At 38.2% G+C, this 21,391-nt stretch overlaps 1 protein-coding gene across 4 annotated transcripts; it reads right to left on the bottom strand.

Moving 5' to 3' along the window:
• Window positions 1-121: 121 nt before the first annotated feature.
• LOC135115831 (YEATS domain-containing protein 2-like) lies at window positions 122-17,188 on the bottom strand. 4 transcript variants are annotated; one of them, XM_064032826.1, is made up of 8 exons: window positions 16,937-17,188; window positions 16,425-16,551; window positions 9,166-9,382; window positions 7,965-8,137; window positions 6,629-7,095; window positions 4,693-4,881; window positions 2,554-2,714; window positions 122-1,086 (listed from the first exon to the last, which is right to left on the bottom strand). In XM_064032826.1, exons 2-8 carry the CDS (start codon window positions 16,434-16,436, stop codon window positions 686-688), a joined length of 1,620 nt encoding a protein of 539 aa, XP_063888896.1. In that variant the 5' UTR covers window positions 16,437-16,551; window positions 16,937-17,188; the 3' UTR covers window positions 122-685. The 4 variants fall into 4 exon arrangements, with proteins under 4 accessions (XP_063888896.1, XP_063888895.1, XP_063888897.1 ...); XM_064032825.1 differs by having other exon boundaries at window positions 16,425-16,574; XM_064032827.1 differs by lacking the exons at window positions 16,425-16,551; window positions 16,937-17,188 and adding an exon at window positions 15,834-16,168.
• Between the last annotated feature and the right edge of the window lie 4,203 nt (window positions 17,189-21,391).

The raw sequence follows: 21,391 nt of genomic DNA on the forward strand, positions 1-21,391 counted from the left end.
AGCTGACCATTACTTGTATGTCTAACATTTCTTAGTGGGATATGATTTTGATTAGCAGATTGTGGAATACCAATGACTGGAATCTCACTCACATGCTTTACAGTAGTTGGTGACTCGTGGGAAGGAGTTTGCAGGCTAAGCGTTTGTACTTGAAAGAGACGGAAGCTGGGTGAGGTGGAGGTCTGCTTTGGAGGTTTCCCATCAAACTGTTTTTTGCAATAAAGTGAGCTTTTTCTCTTTTTTCATCTGTAGTAACATATGTTGGGGGCATGTAGTAGTAGCTGTGTCAGTGGCAGCCGGCAGCACCGTCAATTTGCCCTTGCTGTTTCCAGCTTCTGCAAGATGAATGGCTCCTGCATGTGTGGTGCCAACACCTACTACACCAACCTTATTACAGGAGAGAATAGAGGTATTCTGGTGGGTGGGTAACTTTAAAGTAATAGGCTTGAGTGTATCCTTGAGCTGACCTTTGTTTCTTTTATCAACATAGTTTGCACCTTGATGCGAAGTACCCTGCGATGATTTTGTTTCTTCTATCAGTTTGCTAATGCTGATAATGTTGGAATTAGTGTTGTTCTGCTTGCTATGATCAAGAGCTATCTGCATGGCCTGTGGATACAAGTGTGGGGGAAGAGCATAGGATTTGAGGCTGCCATCACTTTGTCGCACAAGCACTTTACAAGTTTTACCATTGACAATGCCTTTTTTTCCTGCTACTTTCCTCACTTTCTTTCTTTGTAACTTCATCAGCAGTTTCAATAAGGGAGGATGCAGGACTTAGTTTCTTCACACAGGGTGCACTGTTGCTTAAAGTACCAACACCATCACTCTCCTCATTCAAAATATTATCACTTTTGGCACAGTCCTCTTCATTTAAGTAATGTGAAGTCACATCTGTGCCTAATGCAGGTTCATGGTCCACAGTTATATTATTTTCTACCTGGGAAGAAATTACACCTGTATTCAGCTCTTGAGTTAATGTTGATGGACCAAACTCTTCTTCCATAACTGAAGCACGTCCATCTGCTCCTAAGTTGGTTTCTGGGTTAGGCAGGTACACCCACAGATCATACCAATTCTCTTGACCTGTTAGGATAGTAGTAGTTAATGCAAAATTAATCAATATCTAAACCACATAAAAATAACAATGTGGTTTTATTACCATCTTTGATATCTTGGGCCAATTTAAGGTGCTCTTGCAAGGGATGGAAATGGTTGGCAAGTTCTATCTTGATAATTTAAAACTTATTCACGTCACATAGCATCTACCTTCCACCTATTCCTTTATATATGGCTAAGGGCCTGTATTAATAAAGACTCCTAGGAATACTTCTAGAAATGTTTTTATCCTTGACTTCCTAGAAGTTGCTCCTAAAAGCAACTTTTACTTTCAAAGTAAAAGTTACTCCTAGGAGTAGATATGCTGCTAAAGTAGCAGCTTTTCTAAATGTAGCAACATTATTTTGAATCAAATATAACAAGATGTTGCTCTTTTGGTGGTTGTTTGTTTGTGAATTAATCTTGAATATTTCTAAGTAATCCCAAACTATTTCTGAGCATATTGAGTGATATGGCAAATATAAAAAAGCACCTCTCTCCCTGCCAGGCCAACGTACCACTTGTCTTTTCAAAATGGATGCTGAGGACAGCAGCCAGTTCAAAAGTGAAAGAAATTAGTGCATCTATGAAACATTGTAACCCTCACCAGAAAAAAATAAAATAAATAAATAAATAAATAAAAAAAAAGATAAAAATGATCTGGGAGTGACCTCCAAGCAAAAGAAAACTGTATAGACAGACATTGTTGCCCATCTAAATTAGGCATGCATACATGCATATCATATGCATAGTACATCTCTCTCTCTCTCTCTCTCTCTCTCATCTATCTATCTATCTATATATCTATATCTATCTATCTATCTATCTATCTATCTATCTATCTATCTATATCTATCTATCTATCTATCTATCTATCTATCTATCTATCTATCTATCTATCTATCTATATATATATATATATATATATATATATATATATATATATATATATATATATATATATATATATATATACACACACACACACACACACAATACAAAAACTCACGCACTGATGTGTATGCATGTATGTACGTATATTCCACCTTTGTTGACAAAACAGACTATACTCTTAACTCATGTAAAAGACCCTCCAAGGTACTTTTATCTTTTGCCCAGTTTGGGAGTAAACTTGCAACTTTGAGAGTCCTTTTAGGAGTCAGGAGCAACTTTGAAAGTAATCTTTACTTGAGAGTAACTTTTAGCTTTCAAAGTGTTCATTAATATGAGCCAAGGTCTACCTCTATCATTGAAGCCTCTTACTTTACTACCACATAATGGTCTAAAACAATAATTTCCATCTACAAGTATTTTATAATATAAAAATCTACATACATACAAGACCAACATCTGTATGTGGAGGTTAGAGCGACCAAATGCAAGCACAAGAAAACAATTGAAATTAAAAGATGAACAGCATATCTCTATAAATATCAATGAAGACAGGCAACTTACCCAACCTCCAGAGACCAGTGAGAGCAAGTGCATCATCTTGGCGTGATAGCACTAATGGATGGAGGAGACAAATTGGCTTGTTGCGTTGGTCCATAAAACGTAGTGTCAGCTGCACTTTGAACTCCCCCCAACCTCGCCGGCTCAAGACAAAGGGAGGCTGTCTAGGGAGGGCAATATAAAAAATACACTGCTCGTCCATTTGTCACATATCTCCACTTTAAAACAAGCATATAAAGTTACATATGGTTACTTGCTTACTTGATTGGATAATTTTTTGGTAATGAAAGAAGTTCTGATTTATCTCTGTATATACCTTTCATGAGTGAATGCATACCCCTTAAAATCAGATTCAAGGAGTTTTCAAATACAGTGGTACCTTCTGATTCCAAAACCAAAAGTTAATTGGTTCTTTTGGGCTATTCGAACTGGGAAGCAATTGATCCTGTTCAAATTAATATAAAAAAATCAATCTGTCCTAGGTCCCAAAATCTTCCTTTTTTTTTTTTTATGGATTTATGTTATCCCCTAGCCATAGAAAAGAATGAAAATAACCTAAATTATAGAAAAATACATTAAAAGAAAACATGATGTACTGTATATTTCAGACTATAAGACAGCAATTGAATCATCCTAAAAAAAAAAAAAAGACACAAAAAAGGGGTTGTCTTATACATCAGGTACAAAAACAATGACCACTGTATATAAATGCTAACCTCAAAATGATGAGTCACTGAAAGTTCCTGCTGTCTTCAGTCTTGAAAAAAAGTTGTTGCAGTGTACACAATTTCTATTTCACACTAAAATCCACTCTCTCTTTCTCTCTCCCCCTCCCTCCTCTCTCTCTCTCTCTCTCTCTCTCTCTCTCTCTCTCTCTCTCTCTGAACAATCTTGAGAATTGCTAAATACCATAAGACTGATAGGGAATGAAAATGTAATGATACAAGTGAGAAAGAGTGAGAAAGGATGAAGCAAAAATGACTGAATGAATGAAGAGGAGAGAGAGCAAAGTATCACTCCCTTGTCCCTTATCTGTGACAGATATGGGCGAGGGGGATGACAGGTAGAAAGGTTTGAGACCAGATGAAAGAGGAAAAGAAAATAAAGGAACAATGGGAGGCACATGTGGGGAAGGAGAGTACATGGGGGCAAGGTAAGGGAGAGAGAGAGAGAGAGAGAGAGAGAGAGAGAGAGAGAGAGAGAGTGAGAGAGAGAGAGAGAGAGAGAGAGAGAGAGAGAGAGAGAGAGAGAGAGAGAGAGAGAGAGAGAGAGAGAGAGAGAGAGAGAGAGAGAGAGAGAGAGAGAGAGAGAGAGAGAGAGAGATGAGAGAGAGAGAGAGAGAGAGAGAGAGAGAGAGAGAGAGAGAGAGAGAGATGGAAGGAGAGAGAGTGGGCGGGTTAGACAGATAGCAGGAAGAAGGAAATGGGGAGGGATGAGGGAGAGGGATGGAAGGGGCAGGAGAAATGCAAGGACTTTCTGAGTGGCATTGCTTGAACAATGTTTGTGTTTGAATTGGAGGATAAAATTTTTTTGCCAACCCTGTTTGAATTGGGAGTTGTTCAAACCCTGAAGGACGTTCAAATCACGAGGTATGACTGTAATATTCTTTTATATTACTCTAGAATATACCATCATGCAGATGGACTATGACAGTGCTATGTCAATAACAGGGAGTAATAGAAGAGTGAGATGTATGCCTGAAACTTTACTGTAGAGTACTTTCATAGTGACAATGCAAAATATTTATTGTTGTTTTGTTGATACACTTTTTTTTTTAAGGCCTTAGTTTCATTCTGCTATAAAGAGTGATGACCATGAAATTAAATAACACACTGAAACAAGACAAAATTTTCAGCAATCTCAGGCAGTTCCATAATCTGAGTTGGATCTGTAAGTACTCAAATACAACTAGTCCTCAGTTTATCAGATTCTCTTGAAACCATTAAAGTACAGTATTTAGTACATTATAGGAAACCTAAGATGTTCAGAGAGCAGTTTGTTTTAGCAGTCTGTAAATGTACTGTAGAAGATTATGAGACTGACCCCATAGAATCTCAACACAACATCTATCAAGACAACAGAGTTTCAATCTACAACAAACAGTGATGAAGTAAATAACATAAGATGTGGAAACATACTCACTTGATGGTTATAATGTGATGAGGGGCATAACTGTGATCAAGAATAAACGTAACAGACTGGAGGAATGTTGATGTATCAGGGTCACTTGGAGGTGCTCTCACATACAACTGCCATTTGTACCTGAAGGAGTCTACCAGCTCTTCTCCAGGGACAGGAGCAAGGTACTGGTAGGTATTGCCAACAATCAATCTGGAAAATGTAGAAACTATTTACAAATTTATAGTTCCTTATGCAATGAGGTCCTGATGATACAAGCAGTTAGGTTCCACTTGAATTACTGGTACAGTGAATTCTCGTATAATGAAACACATAATGAATGGGAAGAAAGGGTTAAGTTCTGTGACCCTTGTCAAAGGTAAGTTTTCAAGCTAAAATATACAATACTGAATGCAAAAAAATGTGTCTATATTACAGAACTGTCAATAAAACAACCTGAAAGAAAAAACAGCATTTCATATTAGTCAAACATATAATATGTCCATAGCACTCACAAATGTGTAGTTAATGGCATCAGGGAGAGTAATTTGCTCACCATTCTTGTATCTTTTAACAATTTCTACCTTCTTTGTGAGTGTTATTGATACTCTAGCTCACTTAGTCTCACTGCTACAACTAGCACCTGAACTAATTGGCTGCTTGGGAGGCATAGTTAGCACTTGAGAGGCAAAATTAAGCACAATCTAAACACCATGTTGTCAGTCACACATACCACACCACACCAAAGATAGCTAATGAAAGAACACACCAGCAGTAACACCGTAATACATCCAAGCACATAAAGCACTCTACAATGTACTTGCACTGTATTATAAATATGCTTGCAAGCAAAGGGGAAATGCTTGCAAGGGGGGGAAATGGATGATAGGGAGGGGACAAGGAAGCAGTGCATGGTTGTCATCTCTGTGCATCTGAATTATTGTACATCACTATACAGTCTGGATGTGTTAGTGGAAGGGTGCAGAAAGGCACACATTTTAAATTCTGTAATTTCACTCGCCTTGGACTAAAGTTCATTTTATCAGATTTTTGTGCTCATATAATGAAAATAGTCCCTAATTTACACATCTCATATCATCGGTTTCTCATATAACAGGACCTCCCTGTACAGTGATACAGCACACTTATAATTTCCACAGGTAATTTCGTCTATGAATGCAATTTCATACTCACATATGATATCTCAACTATCTTAATATCATCTATAACTGTTATCATTTCATACCTTGTAGAAAGAGAAATATATTTTATGATGTTCATACTTTATAAAACCAATTACAATTTAGTTTTTCTTAACCTGGACTCAATATCCTACTCAACCCAAGAATATGGTCACTGGATCCTGCTATTTTTCTGTATCTTCTAATTTATAAAAATTTTACAAGGTAGTGTTTCTTCTATTAGTAAATTTTCTATTTTCTTAAAGCTAGATGTTGCAATAGCATGTGATAATAATGATTATCATGATGATAGTGTGTGTGTGTGTGTGTGTGTGTGTGTGTGTGTGTGTGTGTGTGTGTGTGTGTGTGTGTGTGTGTGTGTGTGTGTGTGTGTGTGTGTGTGTGTATGAAAAACCAGAAGTATTCCCATGAATCTAGAATTGCAGAAAGTAAAAAAAGACAAAAGGTAAGATCAACAAGTGAGTTTATATTAAAGGACAAGGCAGGCAGAATTGGTAATTATTTTCTTTTTTTTCTGTTAATGAAAAGTGGCTGATCAAGAACTAGAAGCAAATCACTGGAGAGAGAGAGAGAGAGAGAGAGAGAGAGAGAGAGAGAGAGAGAGAGAGAGAGAGAGAGAGAGAGAGAGAGAGAGAGAGAGAGAGAGAGAGAGAGAGAGAGAGAGAGAGAGAGAGAGAGAGCTACAGGCACGTCTTTCAGATAACACAGTAAAAATTGAGGATAAGCATCTGAGCAATCCAAGAGTCATCAAAACTCACCTCCTTTTGTTCTGGAGTTGTTGCTGACGGCCCTGAGATATGGTTGCAGTGTTGTCAGGTGGAAGTGGAAGGAGATGTTTTGGGCTGGGAGGTCTGGACCTGTTTGCCTCTTTAGCAGCATAAGTTTGTGACTTATCTGAGGTCTCATCACTACAATGAGAGAAAGGCAGTGGAAAAGCATTTGATTCTGATGAGCTGTCAGTGGCAGTGATTGTAGTGTTAGCTGTAAAGGTTGTTGGTGTTTTAGTATGATCTACTGGTTGGCTGTTGCTTTCAGATTCCTTATAAAGTTCTTTCCCCTTCTTATCTGTGATGGGGTCTGGACTCTTGTGCTGGGAGGTGTGCTTTCTTGTCAAACATTCTGCAGTTTTCCAGCAAGGTTCTTGTGCTTCACCAAGGTGTCTTCGAATTGCTGGATGCAGACCTGACAGCTTTCTATCTTTGGCTTCATTTCTTTGTGTTTCATCCTGATAAATAAATAATGGATATGAAATTTCTATTGCAAATAATAAAAGTCATGGCATAATATAATACTATTTTGAGTATAAGAAACAAAGGAGGAAAGAACTTCTTGTTATGCAAAGGTGTATAATGTATATGTATTTACTGTGTTAGAATATTTGACTTTGCACAAGGCTATTTGAGTGCAACTTTGGTAGAGAAGGGGATTTGACATGGGAACAGCACTGGCAGAGAAAGAGGTGATGAGCCATCCTCCCATAAAAAGAAGACAAGGCTCACCTTCCCATAGGAATAGTGATAACACAATTCTAAAGACCTTATTAGGTATATATTATTTGCATTTCTCTGAGTCACATACTGTGACTGAGACTAAAATTCACTGTTTCTATCTACTTGATGAAGCTTCTAGGAAGTGACTTATATACATATATGCAAAGTTGAGAGCTGGATATGGACAGACCAGCCAGATACTAAGTGAGACACAGTGCTACTCGTATTTTATAGTCCAACTGATTAATGCAGCCTAACTTGCTCCATGGCCTACTTAATGTCTTCTACTGGTGATCGAGAAAGAGCAATAAAGAACTCATGTTTTATTACATCATCCTCATCAAGGAAAGAATGGTAGAACAAATTAAATTAGCTAATGTCTTATTGTTTCCTAGATAAATCAACTCAACAATTATTTATTCAGATTATAAGGTTACCAGTGTCAACATCAATCTGCCTCCAACAATGCACTGAATGAAATGGTCCAGAATTGAGAGATGAAAAGCATTTACTATTAGAAAGATTCTTTTTCATAAAATCCAATGAAAACACCAAGCAACTTGGTAACTTCACACATCTTCTAAGCTGTTAAAAGACTAAACACCTTGCCAATGTTGTAGTAACTGAGAGATGCACAGTAACGGATGGTGTGCAGGCACTGCTGCACCCTCAGAATGCGAGCATCAATTTCCTCCATCTCAGTCTCCTTTTCCACAATAGCTTTGTGGAGTTCCTTCTCCACCACCTTGATGACCCGTTGGCTTAGTTCATCCTGGGCTGAAGCAGAAATATTTGATGTTCATCAGATTTTCATATCCTCATTTAATGCCTGGGAAGAATGCAATACAGTTACTGTATCAGATAAAATTAATATTAATATTATTATTAAAATACTAATATTAATAATATTAATATTAATAAATTAAAATTAATATTATTAATTTATTAATATTAATAAATGTAAAGAGACTGAAACCAACTATTTTCAAAAGTTCTTTTTAGTTTTGGAGAGAGAGAGAGAGAGAGAGAGAGAGAGAGAGAGAGAGAGAGAGAGAGAGAGAGAGAGAGAGAGAGAGAGAGAGAGAGAGAGAGAGAGAGAGAGAGAGAGAGAGAGAATGATTTTTATATTCCTTTCCATGGAATAGAAAAAAAAAAAGTACTTTTTTTTTGGAGACCAACTTTAAGTCTCAAATACAGGAAAAAAAGAGAGAAGGCATGTCTGTTTGGGCCTGCCTGTTTAAATATGTTTTATTGTGTTTAATTTTGTATACAACAAAGCTTGATAGTTTATCTTTTTTTATTTATCCTCATATATGCACAAATACAAAACCACACAAACAGATGACCTACAGAGAATGAAGTGGTTCAAGGAACTTGTTAATTACAGCATTAATTTGTTACAACTTACTATGAAATATGCATACTTAGGCATAATTTGCTCACAGCAAACAATAATGGCTCACATTAAATTAAATGGCTCACAGCAAACAATAAACTTGTAAGGAGAATATATATATTAGATTTTACTCACAAAGGAAGGTGATAAAGCTAATAATAAAGGGGAAAGACTTGAAGAAGCAACAATGAAGTGTTTGAAATGAAGGCTCTTTTGTGCCTACTGTTAAAAAAAAATATTCCTAATTGGAATAAGGTATCAGAGATAGATAGAAATTTCTTAAATGCGAAAGTGCTTGTGCTCTAATACAGAAATACCAACATAAAGTACAAAGAAAAATTTAGTCAGGTTCTTAATGTTTGTCAGGGCTTATAACTTACAAATACAACACACTCATACATTCACACACCTCGCTGGTGCATCTCCCTCAAGCGCTTGCTGTCAGGGGGATGTGCATAGTCAGGATCCATAGTACTGAGTATTCTCTTGGTCCCTGTTGCCTTGATAGGACATTCCTCATCATAAGGGTCAGGCTCCTGTTGCAAAGTGACTGCAGGAGTGCTGCATCCACTGGGCCCAGGCTTGACATCTTCCTGAACACCATGTCCTTGACTGATATGTCCTGCCTGTAGATAAGTACTCTATGTGTCTCTTGTCCCTTTACATTAATCTTTACCTTGAATATGGTAAATATGATGTCTAGTTACAATAGTACATCATATAGTATGGTAAATATAATGTCTAGTTACAATAGTACAAAATGCTTCTATGGCAGCTTTTTAAAATATTTTCATATAAAAAATATATATTCATATAAACCAAACATTACAAGAGTATTACACTTTTGAAAAAAATCTCTTTTTAGAAAACTATTTGAATGAAAGTCTTGAAATCATCATTATAACTTACCAAATGAATTTGTAATACCTACCAACCAAAATTATCCTTGTATACTTGTAAGGATACATTTATGGCACGGTGACCAATTTCACTAATTACCTTCTGTAGCAACCTTCTAACCAGCATACACCTTTATAGCTAAATACAATTTTTTTTATTACTAGAAAGAATTAGATAAATATTAAGAAAAACATCTGTCTCACAATGGCAAATTAAACTACCTTTTTCATTACTTTCCTAACCTAACTCAAGCTGTATCCACACTAGGGGTGGCCAGGCATGGAATTCTGTGCCTGGCTCGCCACAACTCCCATATATGGTAAAGTGGGCAGGGCTATGTGGAGCATACTTATCAGATGTTGACAGGAATTTTTGAATTTGCTTATGTTAATGTTGATTCTATGTATATTCTTTTCTTAAATATCTTATCCAGAGTAGTTGATAAATACATCCCCCTCAGGCCTAGTTGCCAGCCTGGGCTACACCAAGAATTATGCCTCCTCATGACCTTCAACAGAACAAAGCAATGTTATGGAGGCAATATAAGTTCAGGCCTTGCAAGGCAGAAATTCTGATGAGGCCTCTGCCCTTCTTCAGCAATAACCATGAGTTCAGGAACTTCACTGTAGCCAAGCAATCAGAGTACAAAGCATCTCATGTTAAAAATTTGCAGGATAATTTAAAACTATTTTTCTCTTACATTAGGAATAAGAAAGTTGGAACTCCTGGTATTGGTCCTGTCAAGTCACCTGATGGACATGTGAAGATGGATTCTTGCATTATGTTGGAATATTTGCATATGATATGTTAATGTCCCAGAACAACCATCTGCACATCAAGTATTTAATGAGCCCATACCACAGCTTGACATCTCACTTAGTGATGTGTCCAAGGCTATCTCTAATTTAGAATCTTTCTCTTCCATGAGTTCTGATGATATTCATCCCTTTTTACTTAAGTTTTGTTCACCACACTTGTGTTACCCGATCTGCTTAATCTTTTCATGAATCCTTTAACACAGGATGTTTACCTATTTTGTAGAAGAAATCTTTGGTGGTTCCAGTTTTCAAAAAAGGATCCTTGCAATGACTCCCTAAGTTACAGACCTGTTTCACTGACATCTGTCCCTGGTAAATGCATGGAATGCATACTTATAAAATCTATTAATGAATTTAATGATGGTAATATAGTGGAACCTCAGTTTTAGAACTTAATTAATTCCTGAATACTCTTCTGAAACCCAAAATGTTCGAAAACCAAAACTATTTTCTCCGTAGGAATCAATGAAAAATGGATTAATCTGTTCCCAGCTGGTCTTAGCGGCTCATGACAGATGCTCCCACAGCAAAGATGGCTGCGTCACAACATCTCCAGTTCACAAGTTATTTATCTAGAAAGGATGTATTGAATAAACTTAGTGACACAAATCATCAGAAGATACTGCTTAGACCATGCAGGTATTCTCTTTGTCACTGATCTAGTGAGGAAAGGCTTACAGGGGGACACAGAGAGCAACAACCCACTTACTGCCAAAATGAAGGTGATCATAACACTTAGACATCTTGCTGCTGGGAAAAACTACTGGAAAAATGCAGCAGTGTAGTAGTGATGGCGTTGGGGGTCATCAAGAGCGCCAAATACTGTTTGTTTTGCTTTTCAACAGGATCACATTTACCTTTATTTCAAATATTGAATTACTGTCTTACAATCTGTCTTGCCTCCAAATATATAAAAATAAAGTAAATATTTATTGAAACCATAAATTAGTAATCAATGGCAGCTTTTGGTATGTAACCATAAATTAGTAATAAATGGCAACTTTTGGTATGTCTTTTAATATTTGAAATCAAGTAACTTTGCTCTAGAACTGAATTATGGTACTGCAACTGAAGCAATAATGAGTTCAAGATTTTGTAAGAAAACTGATTTGTTTGAAAAGGGAGGCATTCAGTAACCAAGGTTCCACTGTACTTTGTTCAACACCAACCAACTTGGTTTTTGGCATGGCAGATCTACAGAGGGCCAGTTATTGCTGAGTTACAACAATATTACTTTCTGGACTTATACAGCCTTTAATGTGACTCTATTTTTATTTCTCCAAAGCATTTGATAGTGTCACATGAAATTTCAATTGATCTGTTTAATCTTAGCAGAAGGGGTAAAATGTTGGACTGGATTAGGGATTTTCTTCATAACAGGGAGATGTGTTATCATTAATAGTAAACAAAGTACAACTAGAACTGTTCTCAGTGGGGTTCCTCAAGGGCCAGTTGTAGGACCTTTACTGTTCCTACTTTATGTAAATTATATAACCAATGGTATTTCTTGATTTACAAAAATCTTTGCTGACAATTTAAAATTGTATTTACAAATGAAAATTAATTCACAAGTTTACACTTGGAATAATATATTGCTGCGTCAAAATTATATTAATAATTTCTCTAAGGCATTCAAGTTTTGGAGCTTGCATATGAATTCTGCCAAGTGTGCAGTTCTTTGGTTCCACAGGCATCCTGTTGATTGGAAACAGGCTGGGGCTCCTAGTTCATACTACTTGGATGATGTCCCTGTCCCTATTAAGGATTCTGCATCTGATTTGTGAGTTATGATTGTTATCTTACTTAAATTTCATCATCATATTTAGAATATTACTCAAAAAGTGAACAGTGTTGCCAACAATTTTCTCAAGAATAATGTCAATAGAGATTTTTCTTTCATGATACCATTATTTACATCCTACATTTGGCCAATCTTAGAATACTATTCATCTCTGTGATGCCTCAGCTATGTTGGTGATTAAAAAAAATGGAGAGAGTTCAGCAGCACTGGACAAAAAATATCCAGGGACTTGAACATCTTGATTATGATACTCGGCAATGAACTTTGGGTTTGTTCTCTATGTAAAGATATTACTAATTATTGAAAAATTCTTCATGGGGAATCATCCTTGGTTTTTGAGGAATTCTTTGCACTTTCTTCACTTACTTCAACCAGGGGGCACCACCTCAAACTTGTTCACATTTGGTCTTCTTGAGGTCAGAAAGTGATTCTTTAATGTGTGTATGATTTCATTATAAAATTCTTTACCTGAGTCTGTGGTGTCCATTACTAATATTAAGTCTTTTAAAGCAGCCTTAACAAGTCATCTACAAAAAATTACTGTTTAGTTATAACTGATTTTACTGAAGTATCTCTTGCTGAATATGGTGCACAACACAGTTACTGAAAGATTAGTAATTTTGAGAATGGATTGTCTATTTTGTAGCTGGCACATCAGCAGGATGTGCCTTTCCCTTCCTGTTTTGTGGTTTTGCCTCTGACTTTTGGTCACTGGGTGACGAGAAGCCCACCAGGTAAGAGAACCAGGCACGAGCAGCAGCATGAGTTTTGTGAGAGGCATTTGATGGTGACCAAGCATATGAAATCCCAGTTGTCTTTTCATAACAAGAAGAGTTATGGCTTGTCTGCACCATGCCTTCCCATCACTGATGTTGGTAAGTAATTTTCACTGGATGTGGATAATTACTCTGTAGTTCATAGACAGCATCCATGCTCTTGACAGATGAAAAACAATAATTACAAAAACAAAACCCTATTCCTAATAAAATAAAAAATCCATTCCTTACTCCAAAGATTCCTCCTCTTCAGCTTTGTAGAAGCAGCTTCCATAATGGTGCACAAAATGACCTACTGATGAGCTATGTTGGCATCCATGTGTACTCCTCTTTCAGCAGTTCAGACTTCAGAGGAGATTGAAAAGCGTGGGCTCCTCAGTCCTCACCAGTTGTCCTGGTGTGGACACTCACCACCTTACCCTATTGTCAGTCTGCCTGACTGTGCACTGCACAACCCCTAGTGTGGACACACCTTAACCTACCACTATCCTATTTTATTCTAACAGGAGGACTGCACTGCCCTTGATCTAATTTAATGGGAGGGCTGCATTCCCATAAGCCCCAAACCTAAGAATATGAAGGGTATTTTTCTGGTTAATATGGATATCATGTTTGTGTTACATACAAGCACAAAACTCACATGTCATGGAGAAGGGTTCAGTGACCTTGCTATAAATGTAAAAAAAAAAAAAACTGGGGGTACGTGTCTGGTATGGCTGTAATAGCACTTGCAAGTGTGGAGAAATTTCATATTTTCTAAGTCCAGGGAGCTCTGCACCAGTCAAGAGTAAAACATTGAAATGATTTTCTTTTGTTTATAACTGGGATTTGTGGGTAGCAGCATATTAGGATTTCATGGTATCTATACAGCTGATCCCTTCAATCACGCACTGCCACTTGTGAGGCCATTCCTGAGGCAGCCAATTGTGACTTTCCACGGTAGGTTCAGTTTTTTTTTTTTTTTTATGTAGGAAGGATACTGGCCAAGGGCAACAAAAATCTAATAAAAAAAATGCCCACTGAAATGCCAGTCCCATAAGTTACACTTTTCATTTGTTTTAGAGATGTGTCAGACATTCTGATAGAAGCTCACTATCATTTGTTAATATGGCTACCCAGTGGAGGGAGGTGAAGCAAACAGTGTCAGTGTTCAGCAGGAAAAAAGTCACTATGTGAAATATTTAGCAATAGCAATGGTTAAGATTTGATATACAGACATAAGGATAAGGTTCGACGTGTTTATTAAGGAAGCTGCCAAACTGTACCCACCTCCATCGCCCTGAGAATCTCCACACCACACCAGGAAGGCATAACGGTATCATTTTTGAGTTCCCTCATTAGGTTAGGTTAGACTAGGTTAGGTTATGCTAAGTTAGGTTAGATTAGGTTAGGTTAGATTAGGTTGGGTTATGCTAGGTTAGGTTAGATTCGGTTAGGTTATGCTAGGTCAGGTTGGATTAGGTTAGGTTATGCTAGGTCAGGTTAGATTAGGTTAGGTTATACTAGGTCAGGTTAGATTAGGTTAGGTTATGCTAGGTCTGGTTAGATTAGGTTAGGTTATTTATTTATTTTTTTTATGTAGGAAGGATACTGGCCAAGGGCAACAAAAATCTAATAAAAAAAAATGCCCACTGAAATGCCAGTCCCATAAAAGGGTCAAAGCAGTGGTCAAAAATTGGTGGATAAGTGTCTTGAAACCTCCCTCTTGAAGGAATTCAAGTCATAGGAAGGTGGAAATACAGAAGAAGGCAGGGAGTTCCAGAGTTTACCAGAGAAAGGGATGAATGATTGAGAATACTGGTTAACTCTTGCGTTAGAGAGCTGGACAGAATAGGGGTGAGAGAAAGAAGAAAGTCTTGTGCAGCGAGGCCGTGGAAGGAGGGAGGCATGCAGTTAGCAAGATCAGAAGAGCAGTTGGCATGAAAATAGCGGTAGAAGACAGCTAGATATTCAACATTGCGGCGGTGAGAGAGGGGCTGAAGACAGTCAGTTAGAGGAGAGGAGTTGATGAGATGAAAAGCTTTTGATTCCACCCTGTCTAGAAGAGCAGTATGAGTGGAACCCCCCCAGACATGTGAAGCATACTCCATACATGGATGGAGGTTAGATGCTAGGTTAGATTAACGTCCTAACAGGGGTTGTCCCGGGGGGGCGAGCACAACCCACCATCTAGGTTAGGTTATGCTAGGTTAGATTAACATCCAAGCGGGAGAGGTCTAGGGGCTAGGATAGGTTAGGGAAATTCGAAATATTATGCTAAATTTCCTTATATTTTTGAACGCCCTTATTTAACTTATTTACATCCCCCCCAAAAAAAAACTCCGATTCCCCACAGGCCTCCAAACTTGTTTGAGGGGTTAGAGGGGCTTGGGAGTGGAATGGGGACGGACTTCTTATCAAGAAATACAGTTTTTTACATATATTGATGATTGCCATACATATTTATTTTTCTTAAATTTCAATAACTGTTGCAGCTTATTTTGTGTGGGCGGGGATATGTGTGCGAGCTGAACTACTGAAAGGGGTCAAGGATCATTGTGTGATCGTCTCAGTAACCTTCAAACCAGAAGGCTGTACTCCCATGAATTCCTACAGAACGGCAAGGCATTAATGGGCATTGGTAAGGAAAACAAAACGATAAATTTTCGTTAATGGACGTACCAAGGAAATAATACCACAAAAGCAAGCTAACTACATTAGCAAAAAAGGTCTAGTTTATTATCTCTTCTTTTTGGGTTTTATTATAGTTTAAGCCATTACACACTATGTGGTAATAACCTACCTCATTTTGTTCTTCTCACTATTCACATCATTTCTAATGATTACACTACTTGTCGGAAATTAATAATAACGCCACAATAGGCCTGGGAATGCACAGCGCTCTCAACTTTTTCTAAGTCCACAGGTAAACATAAATGGTGTATTGTTGCCTGAACTTCAGTTGTTTAATGCTTTGAATTGTGGGAAGCTGCTGGATAGGATTACTGTGTCTATAATTCCTCGGGCCAATCACGTGCTACCACCACTTAACACCACGAGTTGCACCAATAGGAAGTCTCTATAATTACCCATAAGCTGCGCGGGCAGGTTAGGTTAGGTTAGGTTCCCCACAGGCCCCCAAGCTTGCTTGAGAGATTGGGGGGCCGTGGGTAGAGATTGGGGACATTGGCTTAAACTATAAATTTATCTCTTTTTGCATCAAGCATATCAATGCCTTACATATATATAAAAAAAAAATAAAATAAATAAATAAATAAATAAATAAATAAATAAATAAATAATAAAACAAATAAAATAATTAAAAAGTAAATACGATAGTGGCAACGCCAATAAACAAGACCTATACAACAACATAAACTAGCATGCATCTTACAGTGGAAGTCATAGCGGTGTCCTTCACGCCCCGTCCGTCATAGGTCGCGGCAGAAACACAACACAACACAGATCCACAGTCCCGCTCTCCCGACACATGGCGACTGCAGCTGCTTGACACTCTTGTTCTTTACAGAAACAATCTCATTATCTTTAAAACAAAGAAACTGATAACAAGATTCTAGATCCATAGCCATATAAAAAATATATTATTAAATGTTCATGACCATTATTAAGAAAATAATAAATAAATATTGAAAAGAGTTTATAAAATCATGCCCAGTCGCATACTAGAAGGGGAGAAGATAAGAGTTTAAATTCTGCAGTATTAAGAGCACGCAATTCGGGGAAAAAAAAAAAAATAAATAAATACATGGACTTAGAAAAAAAAATAAATAATTGATCTTGATGGTACAGGTGGCACAGGATCACTCCTGAGCCAGGCCTTTGGATCGGCAACTCCTGTAGAAGGGGAAAAAAAGAGAAACGAACATCTACACTAGTTGTTCTTACATCTGGCATCTTGATCTTGATCTTGATGATACAGGTAGCTCAGGATCACTCCTAACCCAGGCCTTTGGATCGGCAACTCCTGTAGAAGGGGAAAAAAAAAAAAGGGAAAACGAACAGCATCCTCTACACTAATTGTTCCTACATATAGCACGCCACCTTCTCTCCAGAAACTTTCACCGCCTCAATCATCCTTTCATTCGCTTCTCTACACAGTCCCAGCAACAACACACTCCTTTCCTGTCTTCTCCACTCTTTTATTCATATCATGCCCTAACTCAGTCAGTATCACTTGCATCATCTCATTCCTGTCTCTGGCATACTTCACACACTCCAGCACCACATGTTCCACCGTCTCATCCTCTCCCATGTCACACATCTGGCACACTTTGCTGCGGGACTCAGACTATCTGTAACTCCTTGCATTCACATCCATACACTGTGCCCTCGCTCGGAAGAGATCACCGCCCAGGCTTCCATCATACCACCTTTCATACCTCAGGGCCTCTTTCTCCTTGTACCATTCCATGGTCTTCTTTCTTTCCATCTCATTCTTCCATTCATTCAGTCCCACACATTTCATTTCTTTGTCTATCTCATTCTTCCATTTTCTCACATTCCATTCAGCTCCCACTCTGCCTCCTCTTGTTACCACCCATTCACGCTCATTTTGATTCCTCCCAGCCATTCTTATCGCCCACACAACTTGCAATCCATTCCTGTCTGTCATTCTCATGCACCTCTTCCTCCATTTGCTTCCACTTTAATTCCACAGGTACACCTTCCTTGCTATTCTTGCATCATCCATTCTCTCAAGCCTAATCTTGTACCTAAGTGTGGCCTTTGTGAGTCTTTCCCTAAAGGTGCTCCATCCCATATCACCTATCAAGGCTTCAACTGCTGTGCACCTCGGTGCACTCAGTGCCATCCTTGCTACTCTATTCTGGCCCACTTCTAACTTATCAATTTCACTTTCATTCCATGCAATCACATCCATACCATACTTGGCACAGCCACTCTTCCACACTTCTCTCAACACATCATACTTACTTGATCTCATCCTTGCCTCGCTTCCCAATCGACCTACCCACTGGTTTACCATACTTATCTTCTCATTCTTTGCCTTTGCACACCCACTAGGACTCATCCACATCCCTAAGTACTTGTATTCTTGGACCTGTTTCAACTCATTCTCTGCAAGTCTCCATACCACATTACTTTCATCCTCCGATCTCTCTCTCTCTCTCTCTCTCTCTCTCTCTCTCTCTCTCTCTCTCTCTCTCTCTCTCTCTCTCTCTCTATCTTTTATTTTCTCTCTTATTTCTCTTGATTATATATATATATATATATATATATATATATATATATATATATATATATATATATATATATATATATATATATATATATATTTACATATGTATATTTATTTATATATTTTATATATATTTATATATAAATATACAATAATTAAGAGAAATAAGAGAGAAAATAAAAGAAATGGAGGAGGAGGAGGAAGAAATAAGGATAAATGAAGGAGGAGGAGGAGGAGGTAAAACACGTAAATGGCAATCTTTAACTTCGTTTCCCTTGCTGCGCTGCCATTCTCTATAATATTTTTTTTTCTTTCTTTTTTCTTTTAAATGTGTTTTTGGGTATATTTAGGAGTGTTAGGGGGTGTTTTCAGTGTGTCTTATAGGTGTTTAGGTGAGTTTTGGGTGTATATTAGCTGTTATCAGTATGTTTTGGGTGAATTTTGGGTGCTTAAGTGTGGTTTAGGATATTTTTAGGTGTATTTTACGTGTTTTGAGTGTTGTAGAGTGTTTTGAGTGTATTGTGGAGTGCTTTGGTGTGTTCTGGGATATATTGAGGTGTTGTGAGTGTGTTTTGAGTTTATTTTGGATGTTTTAAGTGTTTTGGGTGAGTCTGTGTGTGTGTGTGGTCTTTTGGGCGTATTTGAGTGTGTGTGGGGTGTTCTGAGTGCGTTTAGGTGTGTTTGGGGCGTATTCTGTGGTGATGTGGGTGTTTTGGATGTTTTAAGCGTGTTTTGGGTGTGTTTGGATAAGTTTTGTGGGTATTTTGTGGTGTTTTGGGTGTGTTTTGGATGTTTTGAGAGTGTTTGGGTGAGTTTTGTGGGTATTTTGAGATATTGAGAGTGTTTTGAGTGTGTTTTGGATGTGTTTGGGTGAGTTTTGCGCTCTCTTTTTCCTAAGGACTCAAAAAGTGTAGGACATTTCAGTGTTTATAGAGTGTTTTATAAAGTGTAACCTCAGAGAGAGAGAGAGAGAGAGAGAGATAGATAGATAGATAGATAGAGAGAGAGAGAGAGAGAGAGAGAGAGAGAGAGAGAGAGAGAGAGAGAGAGAGAGAGAGAGAGAGAGAGAGAGAGAGAGAGAGAGAGATAACTAGCAATAACAGACACACATATACAAACCAATGTGTGTGTGCAGAATTGAGTATATTTGAGTGTGTGTGGGGTGTTTTGGGTGTGTGCAGTATCTTTTGAGTGTATTTCAATGTGTGTTGGGGTGCTTTAATAATAATAAAAATAATAATAATAATAATAATAATAATAAACGGTTTATTATTTGGGCAGTTAACAAACTGAAAATGTACATAGGGGGTGGGGAAATACTTAACATTAATCCTAAAGGTAAGTCTAATCTAGAAGGGACTATTGATTGATGGCTCGTACCATGGTGGGAATCGCACTGAGTCTGTACCGGTCTATGCGCGGCGCCTTTTGGGTGCGTTTGGGTGTGTGCGGAATCTTTTGATCGTATTTGAGTGTGTGTGGGGTGTTTTTGGTTGTGTGCAGAGTCTTTTGAGTGTATTTGGATGCGTTTGGGTGTGTGCGGGGTCTTATGAGTGTATTTGAGTGTGTGTGGGGATGTTTCGGATGCGTTTAGGTGTGTGCTGCGTCTTTTGGGTGTATTTGAGTGTATGTTAGGGTATTTTGGATGCGTTTGGGTATGTGTGTGGGGTCTTTTGAGTGTATTTGAGAGTGTGTGGGGCGGGTTTGTGTGTGTGTGTGGGGTCTTTTGAGTGTATTTGAGTGTGTGTGAGGATATTTTGGATATTTGGATGTGTGCGGGGTCTTTTGAGTGTATTTGAGTGTGTGTGTGGGTGTGTGTGGGGGTGTTTTGGTTGTGTGCAGGGTCTATTGAGTGTATTTGAGTGTGTATGGGGTTGTTTTAGATGCGTTTGGGTGTGTGCGGGGTCTTTTGAATGTATTTGAGTGTGTATAAGGGAGTTTGGTTGCATTTGGGTGCGTGCGGAGTCTTTTGAGTGTATTTGAATGTGTGTGATGGTGTTTTGGATGCGTTTGGATGTGTGCGGGGTCTTGTGAGTGTATTTGAATGTGTGTGAGGGTGTTTTTGGGTGTGTGGAGGCTCTTTTGAGTGTGTATGATGGTGTTTTGGATGTGTACAGGGTATTTAGAGTGTATTTCAATGTGTGTGTGGTGGTGTTTTGGATGTGTTTGGGTGTGTTTAGGGTCTTTTAGGTATATTTAAGTGTATGTGGAGATGTACTGGATGTGTGCAGGGTCTTTTGAGTGTACTTCAGTGTGTGTAAGAGTGTTTTGGGTGCATTTCGTTGTGTGTGGAGTCTTTTAAGTGTTTTTGAGTGTGTGAGGGGATGTTTTGGGTGTGTACAGGGTCTTTTAAGTGTATTTGAGTGTGTGTGGGCGTGTTTTAGGTGCGTTTGGGTGTGTGTGGAGTCTTTCTCTCTCTCTCTCTCTCTCTCTCTCTCTCTCTCTCTCTCTCTCTCTCTCTCTATCTCAGTAGTTACACAGGTTTTCAAGACTGTTTTTACTGTTCTAGTGACATATTAACAACATTTCTACATTACTAACAGGAGAAACACGCATTTTAAAAGGCTCTAGTCGAAATGACACAGGTTTTTAATGGTGTTTTTACTGTTCTACTAACAGATTACCAACATTTCTATATTATTAATAGGAGTAACGCTTTTGAAAACCCTGCTAATCATCTTTGTGGCTTTGGGAAACAGTCGTTAGGAGAGAGAGAGAGAGAGAGAGAGAGAGAGAGAGAGAGAGAGTAGAAGCATTTTAGTTAAGCCTATCCTGCCCTAGTTCGTGCGTTTGCTGCGGTGACACGGCACAGTAGTGAATGAAATTTGGAATCATAATCACTTAGGGAGTGTTCAGTGGGGAAAGGGCAGTGAGGATATTTATATTATTTGAATTATTACTTGATAACATGTCAACTTTTGTGTGTGTGTGTGTGTGTGTGTGTTGGTGGAGGAGCAGAGACAGGTGGCGCTTGGGAGGGTGAGGGGCTGGGTGGAGTGTTTTGGTCGGCACTGGTCAGTCTCGCCCCACCCACTCTGGTAATAAGTGTTTCCGTATTCCTTGATGCTTCTCCTTGTACCAAGCACCGTCACGCAACACCAGAGAGCCATGAGTAGGTAAGGTAAGCCCAGCGGTGCCAGTCT

The sequence above is a fragment of the Scylla paramamosain genome, chromosome 30 (genome assembly GCF_035594125.1).
Source record: "Scylla paramamosain isolate STU-SP2022 chromosome 30, ASM3559412v1, whole genome shotgun sequence".
Taxonomy (NCBI): Eukaryota; Metazoa; Arthropoda; class Malacostraca; order Decapoda; family Portunidae; genus Scylla; species Scylla paramamosain.

Excerpts from the sequence above, each read along its gene's own strand:
- LOC135115831 (XM_064032826.1), bottom strand. Across the intron at positions 8,138-9,165 it reads GAGGGAGATGCACCAGCGAG|CCCAGGATGAACTAAGCCAA; the intron begins GTGTGTGAATGT and ends TTTCTGCTTCAG. Across the intron at positions 1,087-2,553 it reads CACTGGTCTCTGGAGGTTGG|GTCAAGAGAATTGGTATGAT; the intron begins GTAAGTTGCCTG and ends CTATCCTAACAG.